Genomic DNA, 12,113 nt, shown 5'->3' on the forward strand with positions numbered 1-12,113 from the left:
GAGCCAATTTGGTACTTAATGACCAGGCCAATTTTTACAATTCTGACCACTGTCACTTTATGAAGTTATAGCTCTAGAAAGCTTCAACGGATCCCGCTGTTTCTGAGAATGTTTTTTCATGATATATTGTACTTCATGTTAGTGTTAAACTTTCTTCGATATGACTTGCGTTTATTTGTGAAAAAAACGGAAATTTGGCGAAAATGTTGAAAATTTTGCAATTTTCAAAACTTAATTTTTATACCCTTAAATCAGAGAGTGGTGTCAAACCAAACAGTTAATAAATAAGAGAGACACCCCTCGGACAGGACCGCCCCACAGGCGAGTATATTAAAAGTTATTTTTCTACTCTTACAGGTCGTATCATGGGCTTAGCTACCGCATTATAGAATGCCGTATATAAGTCCTGAAAGGCAGTGGCTGTAACTTGTAGCGGCCAAACCTGGTGACAGGTTCCCTTTAATGGGACTGAGCTGTGATACCAGACTAACTAAAAGTATGGAGCTGTGTATGGTAGACAATGAAGAGGGTGCAGCTCCTGCAGGAATTACATAGTTCCATCAAATGGCTGATCACCATGAGTTCCGAGAATTGGACCCCAACATGGCCAAACCTAAGGTTTGGTCATCAATTTGATGTAAGGATTACTCCTTTAATATAAGTACACAAAGTCAACCACCATACATTCTTACTTGATATAAATGGGGCATAATTTGTTACAGATATCCAACTCAAGGTATAAACAGAGAAACATATAGAAATCATACCTGTAGAAAGAGATTGACCTCCTCAAGCTGTTGTCGTAACTCTTGCCTGCCCCTCTCATCTACTTCTTTTTTATACATGTCGAGGTAACTTTGACTTGTCTTGCTTGAGTCAATACATCTTTTAATTTCAGCCAGTTCTTCCTCTAGTTGTCTTTTGCCTCTTTCTAACCGTTCAACATTCCTGTATAACTTCTTGTTTGTAGACACTTCTTCTTGCAAGTCACGGTTTGTAGATTCTAATTCTGTATATCTCCGGGATTCTCTTTCCATTTGTGAAGACAGTTCTTCAATCTGGGTTGTTCAAAGAATTTGGAAGACCAAGGTCAGACAAGCTGAAATCTTCATACTAAATCTTATTTTTGAGCAACATTTTACTGTATGTATGTATGCTCTGTTAGGAATGTGGCCAACAACAATGCTTCCAGTAATAGCCTGCAAGATTTTAAGTGCAGCTAGAATGAATGAATACTTACAAAATTCTCATGTGTGGCCAGCGTTTCTATAGATCGCTGCCGTACACTTCTTTACACCAGTGAGCCGTAAACTCTCTGAGAATATGTGCTGGTACAGGATGTTAGTGGAGGGAGTCAATTTTGAAGTGGGAAGTGCAGGGGTATAATAAAGGGTCTTTCCTTACTACCATATAGCAAGGATGGACAATGATGCAATTTGCAGATATTCTGGACGTATCACTTTTTTAAATTACAAACCTTTTCTTTCAATTTTAAAACTTCACTATCTGTTTCATAGTTTCTGGATCCTCCTTTCACACTACTTAGTTGTTCAGGTCCTTCATAGTCTTTCAGTCTCTTCTTTGCAGTTTTTAGAAGTTTCTTTAGCCTGCTCAGGACAATGTAATAAGAGTATATATAAATAACCACATTTAAACTATAGACACAAAGCAAAATGAAATTGACAAATATATATATATATATATATATATATATATATATATATATATATATATATATATTGTAGTACAGTAAAGGGTGTTTTACTGGATGGGAGATACATTTCTCCCAGCAGATTAATGTTTGGCCGTGTTTTTCCCTAATGACAGGACCTGCGATGTTGTCATGGTCACGTGATCAGCCCATGTGATGTCTACCTCACTTGTGGGAGGGGTTATGGGCTATGTAATGGAGGTTGGTGTTTGGCACATGGTGAGTGTGTCTGGAAGTTACAGGAGCTTGGCTGGACTTAGCCTGAACTTGTATACAGGATTCCCGTGCTGCAGGACTATAGCAGCAAGACTCTCAACAACCCTGGGAATGGCACCTGGCGGATGCCGCAGACCTGGAAGCCGCTTAGTTAAGCCCGTCCCATGCAAGGGGTGAGTCTGGGACCAGTGGTTCTCCAAGCTGGAGTATATTTATATTTTTCCTTACTTTCTGTTAATCTGCTGTTTGCAATGTGACACTAAACCAATGAAATTGGACTTTAAGCCTGTGTGTTGCCTCGTTACTGCAGCCCTGCCATTATCTACCAGAGCGAATCCCTAATATATATATATATATATATATATATATATATATATATATATATATATATATATATATATATATATATATATATATAATGTTCCATATATGGGAATAACAATTCAAAAATGTTAGCTGTAGCTGCAGTTTAAGGCAATGTTCACATGTTGCTTTTTTGCTGCAGCCAAAACCTGCTCGTTAGTAAAAAAAAAAAACAAAAAAACAAAAAAAAAAACTGCAGACAAAAAGCAGGTCTTGCTGCATTTTTCAGGATCCCAAAGTTCAGCTTTGCTTCCACCATACAAGCAATAACGATGCCTTAAAAGATTCTCTCTCATTATTTTGGCATTTGGCAAATATTAATTATGGTAAACCTAATTGACCTAAAATGTGAAAGATTTATACTGATTACATGTCAGATATTGAGAAAAACATGGATATGTGTATTTTTATATATATATATAGTGGATGTAAACTTCTGGTTTCAACTGTAGATGTAAGTATGTACAACATAATGGATAGATAATGATTATCTTAACTGGCAGTTTTCTACCAAATTCAGCTCTTTCATAACTGTATACATGGTATCTGACCCTTTAAATGTTGTTATGCGTTGGGAAGATTTCCAGATATAAACACCGCATAGAAGGCTCTGACCCATGCCATTGTAGATGCATGGAGGCATAAGTTATCACAGTGTGCCATTGTAAACAGAAATAAAAAATGTGCAGTATATCCAGTATATTCTCTTTTCTCTATCGGCCTTCATGGGCTAAATAGAACCCTATGGATAAGTTTCAAGAATACACTTGGGGTTGTACACCAAATGTGAGGCTAATATAGTATATTTACTAAGCCATTAGTTTATTTATACCCGCAATAAATATAAATATATATATATATATATATATATATATATATATATATATATATATATATATTATTTTTATTTTTTTTTAATTTATTTACAATACACCATTAGTACAAAGATAATTTGCTCAACCAAGGTGATATAAAGAAGCCAGATCCTGATTCAAGTTTTGAAAGCAGAATTCCTGTGAAATTCGCATTGTACGTCTCCTAGGCTGATGGTCTATTTTATGCAATTCCATGGGTAGTACTCAATATTAAATCTTAAAGGGAACCTGTCAGAATTTAGAAGCTTTAAACCATGGGCAGTAGGAATCACAGCCTCACTGCGCTCCAGCGTTTCAGGGAATACACAGTTTGGAGAGCTGGCCTGAAACTATAGGAATTGACCTGACTAGTCCACTGCCGCCCCCGGCCAGCTTCTCCCTGCCCCGCTCCAGGTGATTGATATATGTGCTATGTACACACAAGGGAGAGTCCTGTCAATCAACTAGAGAGGCGTGGGGAGAACGCGGTCATGGTCTGTACTGATCACGTCCCCGACTATGATTTCTGGCCAACTCTTCAAGCTATATTATTACACCAATATAAAGTGGCTGACCATCTGTTCATCTTCATATTGTAAGTGTTGGTCTCTTGCTTTTCACACAACCATTCTTCAGCTTTGCACCGCCATCCGTCTTTACCTTACCCCTGTTTGTTTTCCCAGCTGGTATAGAACCGTGTAGACTTGGCTAAATGAAAAGCATTGATAAATTATTAAGAAAGAATTGCTGTCCCATACTCAGCCACTTCATGCTGTAATTTATTACTCCTCTTCATTTCTTGGTCAAATCTTTCTTCTATGGATTTCTTTTGATCTGCCAATTTCTTTAATTTCTTTTTCTCAACTGCAACCTTAGTGAGACACCATAAAGAACTATTAATGATGAAACGAACATGAAACACCACATAATTGCCCCTGGATATACCGGACAAAGCCCAATGAATTATTACATACTCTCCTGACAGGTTTTAGTACATACTTGAATTTCCCCTTATGCACCAATGAGTGCAGTAATTGAATATGGGCCACTTGCAATCCACTGGTTGATCATACTGTAATGCACAATTCCACCAGCTTGGAGGTACATGTGGCCCTCTTACCTCTTGGGCCCCTGTGATGCTGCCAAAGGCATGTCCACCCCAGGCACCAATTCTACATAATATCACATTAAAGTGTATCCCTACACTACGACGCTGGCAGTGCTGATTAGACTGTGTCAGAATGTGTTGAGATGCACCCGCTACTGGAAGTGGGAGTGGGAGTGAAAAATGGGCAAAGGCCCAGGGTCTCCACACCATTATGGGCCCCCAGCATTTACAACAGAAACTACAATGATTATAGCCGTTCTGCATTAGGAGTGTTATTTCCGAAGTTGAGAATGTTTCAGGACCTTTGCTGACATCTGAAGAACTGAAGAATAGGTAACATACATTTATGTCTGTATGCAGGTGTTCTGTGTATACATATATGTTTGCATTTATATATGTACTCTGTGCATACACGTCTACATGTATGTATGTGTTCTGTGCAAACATGTCTACATGTATGTATGTGTTCTGTGCATACATGTCTAAATGTATGTATGTGTTCTGTGCATACATGTATCTATGCATGCTTGTATGTATGTGCCGTGTATACATATGTCTGAGTATACATGTATCTGTAAGTTCATGCTCTGTTTAAGTCTGTATGCATATGTTCTATATATACATATGTCTGTATGCATGTGATCTGTGTATACCAATTTGTCTGTTTGTCCTCTGTGTATACATATGTATGTCTGTGATTAGTGTATATGTGAGTGTATGTGCTCTGTGTATACATACATCACTGCATGGATATGTTCTGTGTATACATATATATGTGTGTGAGATCTGGGTATACATTCAGTACGTTGAAACTCCATTCATACTCTATGAACTTTTCCACATTTTTTGTAAGTTACACACACAAAATCCAAACAAAATAAATTTATATTTATGTGATATACCAACACAAAGTAGAAAGTTTTTGTGAAGTATAAAGGAAATGAGGGATTGTTTTCTAAAAAATTGTGACATGCATTTGTATTTAGCCCAATGTAGTGTAATACCCCTAAATAAAACATGGATTTTTGTGAGTACTCACCGTAAAATCTTTTTCTCTGAGACGCTCATTGGGGGACCCAGAGACTGTGGGGTGTGTTGTGAGTTCATTTCCCCTTCACCATTGAGGTCTGATGAACTCCCTCCTCTGGTGAAGGAAGGTAGTGAGGCTGATTACAAAGCACCTGAGCAGAATGATGATGATGACTGGGTGACTGGAATTGCTGACTGGATATAAGGCAGCCGACGCCCTTCTGCCTTGCGGGTGATTTCTCTGAGGGATTCTTGGAGACCAGTCTGATTCCTGCTCCTCAAAAGCTAAGTTTTCTGCGCTGCTTTTTGCATTTGTGTTTTGGTTTTGTTTTGCCTTGTTTTTCTGGATTTCTGCCTTTCCCTGCTGGGTGAGCTGAATTCCTTTTTGCTCTGTCTTCAGAAAATACCTGAGTACTGATATAGTCTTTTGAAGCCTAGCGTCTTCAGGGCTTTTTTCCCTATCAGTCTGTTGGCTCTTGTTTTTGAGAGGGTTTTGGCGGATTGCAGACAGCAGCTTTCCCATCCTGTCCTATTTAGTTAGCTTGGGCCCCATCATTTGCTCTGCCTATCTTTCTATCTGTGTGAGTGTTTTTTCATCTTGCTTCACCATCATTATATGTTGGGGGCTGCCTATTGCTTTGGGGTCTGCTCTGGGGCAGTTTAGATTTCCCTTTCTGTCTTTAGGCTATGTAGTTCTCCGGCTGTGATCGAGGGGTCTAGGGCACCGTAGGAACCCCCCACGGCTACTGCTAGTTGTTGTTGTTAGGTTCAGGGGTCTGCAATCCGATAGCTGCCAACTTCTCTGGTTTTCTGGACTTAGCTAGTATTTCTGTTTTTGCCTCCTACGGTGACTCATTCATAACAGAGGCGGGTGATTCTGTTATGAATGAGTCACCGTAGGGAAAAGAGCCCTGAAGACGCTAGGCTTCAAAAGACTATATCAGTACTCAGGTATTTTCTGAAGACAGAGCAAAAAGGAATTCAGCTCACTCAGCAGGGAAAGGCAGAAATCCAGAAAAACAAGGCAAAACAAAACCAAAACACAAATGCAAAAAGCAGCGCAGAAAACTTAGCTTTTGAGGAGCAGGAATCAGACTAGTCTCCAAGAATCCCTCAGAGATATCACCCGCAAGGCAGAAGGGCGTCGGCTGCCTTATATCCAGTCAGCAATTCCAGTCACCCAGTCATCATCATTCTGCTCAGGTGCTTTGTAATCAGCCTCACTACCTTCCTTCACCAGAGGAGGGAGTTCATCAGACCTCAATGGTGAAGGGGAAAATGAACTCACAACAGGGGTGTATGCTACTGCCGTCTGGAGGCTGACACTAGGTATGCAAAAAACAAGTTAGCTCCTCCTCCGCCGCATACACCCTCACCCCAATAGCGGGCGGAAACCAGTTTAGTGCAAAAGCAGTAGAACATAAAAAACAAATTAGCCTTAATGCAGAATACCATATGTCTGAAAAAGGACAATTTTAAAAGAAACCATATCAATTAAATAAACAAGAGCCCACTGGCTACTAGGGTGGGTGCTGTGTCCCCCAATGAGCGTATCGGAAAAAGGATTTTACGAAGAGTACTCACAAAAATCCATGTTTCTTCTTCGTCTCATTGGAGGACACAGAGACTGTGGGACGTCCTAAAGCAGTCCATGGGTGGGAGGACAACTCACCGATCCAAGCCGCATGCCCTCCTGTCTAAAGGTGTGCCACTGCTGCTTGGAGAATTTTTCTACCCAGGCTCGCATCCGACGAGGCCTGAGTATGCACATTGTAATGCTTAGAAAAAGTGTGCAGGCTGGACCAGGTTGCTGCTTTGCATACCTGCTCTGCCGAAGCCTGGTGCCAAAGCGCACAAGAGGCGCCCACTGCCCGAGTAGAGTGCGTCCCTATCCCTGTTGGAATCGGTGCGCCTCTAATACGGTAAGCCTCCTGAATAGTTAGGCGAATCCATCTGGCTATGGTCGACCGTGAGGCTGCGAGCCCCTTCCTGCGCCCTTCGGGAATCACAAACAACGAGTCTGTCTGGCGAAAAGGTGCTGTCCTTGCCACGTACCTCCTGAGAGTTCTTACCAGGTCTAAAGTGTGGAGCACCCTTTCCACTCGGTGTACTGGCGCTGGACAAAACGAAGGCAGAACAATGTCCTCATTAATGTGGAAAGAGGACACGACCTTCGGCAGAAAAGGCGGCGGTGGTCTAAGGACTACCTTATCCTTTAAAAAAAAGTCAGAAATGGGGCTCTACAAGATAATGCTCCCAACTCCGAGACCCGCCTAATGGAAGTTATGGCTACCAAGAATACAACCTTCCTGGAGAGATATGACAAAGAAATTTCCTGTAACGGTTCAAACGGGGCTTCCTGCAGGACATTCAGGACCAGGTTAAGGGCCCAGGCGTCTATGGGTGCTCTATAGGGGGGAACTAAATGAGAGACCCCCTGAATGAACGTCCTGACCTGCATATTGGTAGCGATCATTCGCTGGAAAAGGACCGACAAGGCAGATATCTGCATCCTAAGGGAACTCGGAGCCAACCCTGCGTCTTGGCCGGACTGAAGAAAAGCCAGGATGTTGGGGACCGAAAAGGATAATGGCGCAACCCCGTGTTCTCGACACCAATGAAAGAAAACTTTCCAAGTGTTATGATAAATTCTCGCTGAGGCCGGCTTCCGGGCGCTAACCATTGTAGCAACCACTTCACGCCCAAACCCCGCCTGGGTCAGAATCCAAGATTCAACGGCCATGCCGTCAAACCCAGGGCCCCCAAGTTCGGGTGGCAGATCGGCCCCTGGGACAGTAAGTCTGGTCGTTCCGGTAGACGCCAAGGCACGTCTGCGAGAAGCTGCACTAGATCCGCGTACCATACTCGACGGGGCCAGTCAGGGGCCAGCAGAATTGCTGGGACCCCCTCTGTCTTGATCTTTTTGATGACCCTCGGGAGAAGTGGCAGTGGGGGAAACCGGTATGGGAGCCGAAACTGGTTCCATGGTAGGACCAACTCATCCACTGCGATTGCTCGCGGGTCCTGAGACCGAGCGACAAACGTGCCCACTTTGGCGTTCTCCCTGGAGGCCATCAGATCCACGTCCGGAGTCCCCCACCGTTGGCAAATCTGCTGGAAGACCTCGGGGTGCAGGGACCATTCCCCGGCCGCGACACCTTGCCGGCTTAGGAAATCTGCTGCCCAATTTTCCACGCCTGGTATGTGAACTGCTGAGATTACCGAGTGGTGCCTCTCGGCCCAACGGAGTACATGCTCTATCTCGCGCATGGTTGCCCTGCTGCGCGTGCCTCCGTGGTGATTCACGTACGCCACTGCCGTGGCATTGTCTGATTGAACCCGGACTGGGCGTCCTGCTAGCAAGTGCTGAAAATGCTGCAGTGCCAACCGAGCCGCTCGAATCTCCAACAGGTTGATTGGGAGACGAGCCTCCTGAGGCGACCATTGCCCCTGGGCCGTGTGATGGCGGAAGATTGCCCCCCAACCGAAAAGACTTGCATCGGTCGTGATCACCAACCATTGATCTGGGGGAAAGGGCTTCCCCTGACGAAGAAAGGAGTCGCGCGTCCACCATTGAATTGCTTCCATCGCCGCCACCATCCTCCCTAAAACCCTCATCCCGAACCGGATAGTGTGAGGGCCTGGTTGTTGAAGACTTCAAACTACCTGCCGGAGCTCCCGAGCCTTGTCCTGAGGGAGAATTACCAACCCTCGGGAAGTGTTGAAAATCATCTCTAGGAATGAGATCCTCTGAGCTGGGGTAAGGGATGACTTCTTCCGGGTGACCAACCATCCTAGGCGAGATAGGGTATCCAGTGTGATGCTGACGTTTTCCTCGCTTGCCCGAAAGGACGGGCCCTTTACTAAGAGGTCGTCTAAGTACGGCAAAACCACTATGCCCCGAGAATGTAGAATGGCCATGACGACAGCCATCACCTTCGTGAATATTCTGGGGGCCGTGGTCAACCCGAAAGGTAGGGCCACAAATTGGAAATGCCGACCATCGATTGCAAACCGAAGGAACCTTTGATGCGGGGGAAAAATAGGGGATGTGCAGGTAGGCATCCTGGACATCAATCGAGGCCAAATCTTCTCCGTGCTCCATGGACGATATGACCGACCGGAGAGATTCCATGCGAAAACGCCTGACTCTGATGAACCTGTTCAGGAGCTTTAGGTCCAGAACCGGCCTTACTGTTCCGTCCTTCTTGGGGACCGTGAACAGGTTGGAGTAAAATCCTTGGGTTCTTTCGCACTCTGGTACAGGGACAATGACCCCGTTGCGCTGCAGCACCTCGATGGCCCCTAGCAATGCCTCTGCCCGGGATTCCGTTTTGGGAAGCCAGGAAAGAAAAAAAATCGACTTGGCGGATCTTTGACAAATTCTATTTTGTACCCGGAACACACTAATTCTGCCACCCATGCGTTGCGCGCCACTGCGACCCAGATGCGGCAGAACCTGAGCAGACGTCCGCCTACTCTGCTGTCCTCGGGCACCGGATGCCTCGAGTCATTTTGCTGAGGGCCTCTGGGACCTGGCCCCCCTTGACCTGGGCGGGTGGCCCCGCATCCTACCCAGCGGGTTGGTTTTATACGTGACCTGACGCTCTTTGTCTTGGCTATAGCGAGCTGGGGTGGGGGTACTGGCCGTTGCCATCCACACGGGGGTGCGAAATGCTCGAAAGCGCGCCTGAGGTTGACGAAATGGCAGTCTAATCTTCTGTTGTGGAAGAAAGCTGCTTTTTCCCCCTGTAGCGTCTGAAATGAGTTTGTCTAATTTCTCCCCAAATAGCCGATTACCCTGACAAGGCAGGGAAGTCAAAGACTTCTTAGAAATCGAATCAGCCCGCCATAGCCTTAACCACAAGGCTCTCCTAATGGCGATTGCATTTGCCGCCGCTAGTGCCGCGCCATTAGCCGCATCCAGATGCATTAATTAAATAGTCACCCCCCATCACGATCTGACTTGCTACCTCAGCCACTTCCGTCGGCAATTCTCTATCCTGTAGGACCTTATTCAAAGAATCTGACCATGACATGATGGCTTTGGCTACCCACGTTGCCGCAAAAGAAGGAAAGAGCGCTGATCCGGATGCCTCATACACCGAGCGAGCTAAACCCTCTATGAGTCTATCCATGGGGTCCTTAATGGAAGAACCACTAGGCACTGACAACAAGGATCTTGAGGCCAGGCGTGACACTGGGGGATCCATCACCGGAGATTCCGCCCATTTCTTACAGAGCTCTGATGCGAACGGATATCTCGTTTCTAGCGTTTTTTGTCCTGAAAAACGTTTGTCTGGACGTTCTCTGTGCCACTGCACTATGTCCTCGAACTCAGTATGAGTGCTAAACACTCTATGTGGTCTCCTGGCCTTCTTAAAGGATACCTTATGACCTGCGGTAAGGGAGACATCATCCTCAATACCCAGAGTCTGATTGACCGCTTCAATAAGACTGTCTACCGTCTCCCGATACCCCTGGGTATCCAGGTCCAAGGATTCCTCCACGTCATCACCTGAACTCTGCTCGCTCCCAGAAAATGGTGACGGTGAGCGAGACGCCGCACTCGCGGATGCTGAGGCACCGGAGGGGCCTGGAGACGCAGTATGGGTTCTTTTCCTGTGCGTCTGCCTAGAGAGAGTACGGCCCCTGCAGGCCGGAGGCTCTTGTGAGGTGGATGAACCCTCCCAAACAGGCGAACCGTCGTCTCTACTCGTATCCGGGGCCTGAAGGGTCTCAATCGCCTTCGTGAGCGAAACCATGGACCGAGAGAGTGATAACGCCCATTCTGGGGGATCCAGACCCCTGGGCTCTGTCGCAGGGGAGGGCTCCTGGGCGCGTTCAGAGTCGCAGGCTTCACATAACTTAACAGTCTGCGCTCGTGGGAACATAACCCCACAGGAAACGCATGCGGCATAAAGGAACGTGTGCGTTTTTCCTTTTGCAGACATACTGCTGGAGTAGGCCAAAAAAAAAAAAATTCCTTTTAAGGTTCGAGGGGAGAGGAGGAGGAGGGTAACCCTGTAATGCCTTAGTGTGGCTCCGGGACGGGGTCGCACTTACCCGCTCCTGCGTGTCTCTCCCCGTGCTCCTGCAGTCAGCCTGCTGCTTCACTCCTGGGTAAGCTGCGAGTCTTCTATGATCGCGGCCTACCCTGCTTTGCAGCCGGGGCCTCAATTTTATCTGGCGCCCGCTCTGGTCACGGGGGGCGGCGCCGGATATGACGTCGCGCCCAGGGCGGAACTTCTGCCCGCGGCCCAGGCCGAAGCCGCGGGCTACATTAGAGGCGGTCCGCCCGCTTGATATGCTGGCGGACCGCTACCCCACGATCCGACGTCCCATGCCACTACGTCTGCTGGCGGCTCCCCGGACCCACTGAGTCTCCCGGACCGCACCGGTACCAGGAGGGAGGAGAGAAGTGACGGCGCGCGGAAGGTTAGAGGAGCGGAGGGAGGGAGGGAAGGAAGGGGGGGGGATTAATGCGAACTGATTAGCCGGGCTTTAGCCATTCTAAAGACTGTCCCCCCCCAGCTGAATGGCCGCCTGACTCCTGCAGCGCCTCTCCACCCGGGGGTAAGCCCTCTGAAAAACGCTGCCCAGGGCCCTCTCCAGCTCATACCTGCGCTCCAGCTCGATAGCCAGCACCTGAGGTATTTCCGTTTAGGACGACGGTGCAGGCACCCTAGCTCCGTCCGCCTTGCAGGGGCGAGGAGAGGGACCATCCGCCGCCATGCAGCACCGCCGTCATGCGTTGGTGGAGCAGTGGGGGCCGCACAGACTAGTCTTGTGCCTCTGTGCAAGCCCATGGTTTCAATACCTAGGGGTGGAC

General features: G+C 46.6%; 1 protein-coding gene across 7 annotated transcripts in view; it reads right to left on the reverse strand.

Moving 5' to 3' along the window:
- Nucleotides 1-12,113, reverse strand: part of ANKRD26 (ankyrin repeat domain containing 26) — a 202,187-nt gene that overhangs the window by 13,301 nt on the left and 176,773 nt on the right. For all 7 annotated transcript variants that reach the window (XM_073573361.1, XM_073573365.1, XM_073573364.1 and 4 more), the window contains 3 exons: nt 3,903-4,015; nt 1,478-1,607; nt 768-1,058 (listed from right to left, as the gene is read on the reverse strand). In XM_073573361.1, coding sequence (XP_073429462.1) covers nt 768-1,058; nt 1,478-1,607; nt 3,903-4,015 — 534 coding nt within the window. The remainder of the gene's footprint in view (nt 1-767; nt 1,059-1,477; nt 1,608-3,902; nt 4,016-12,113) is intronic.

The sequence above is a fragment of the Dendrobates tinctorius genome, unplaced genomic scaffold (assembly GCF_039654945.1).
Source record: "Dendrobates tinctorius isolate UK_male_01 unplaced genomic scaffold, ASM3965494v1 ptg000035l, whole genome shotgun sequence".
Lineage (NCBI taxonomy): Eukaryota > Metazoa > Chordata > Amphibia > Anura > Dendrobatidae > Dendrobates > Dendrobates tinctorius.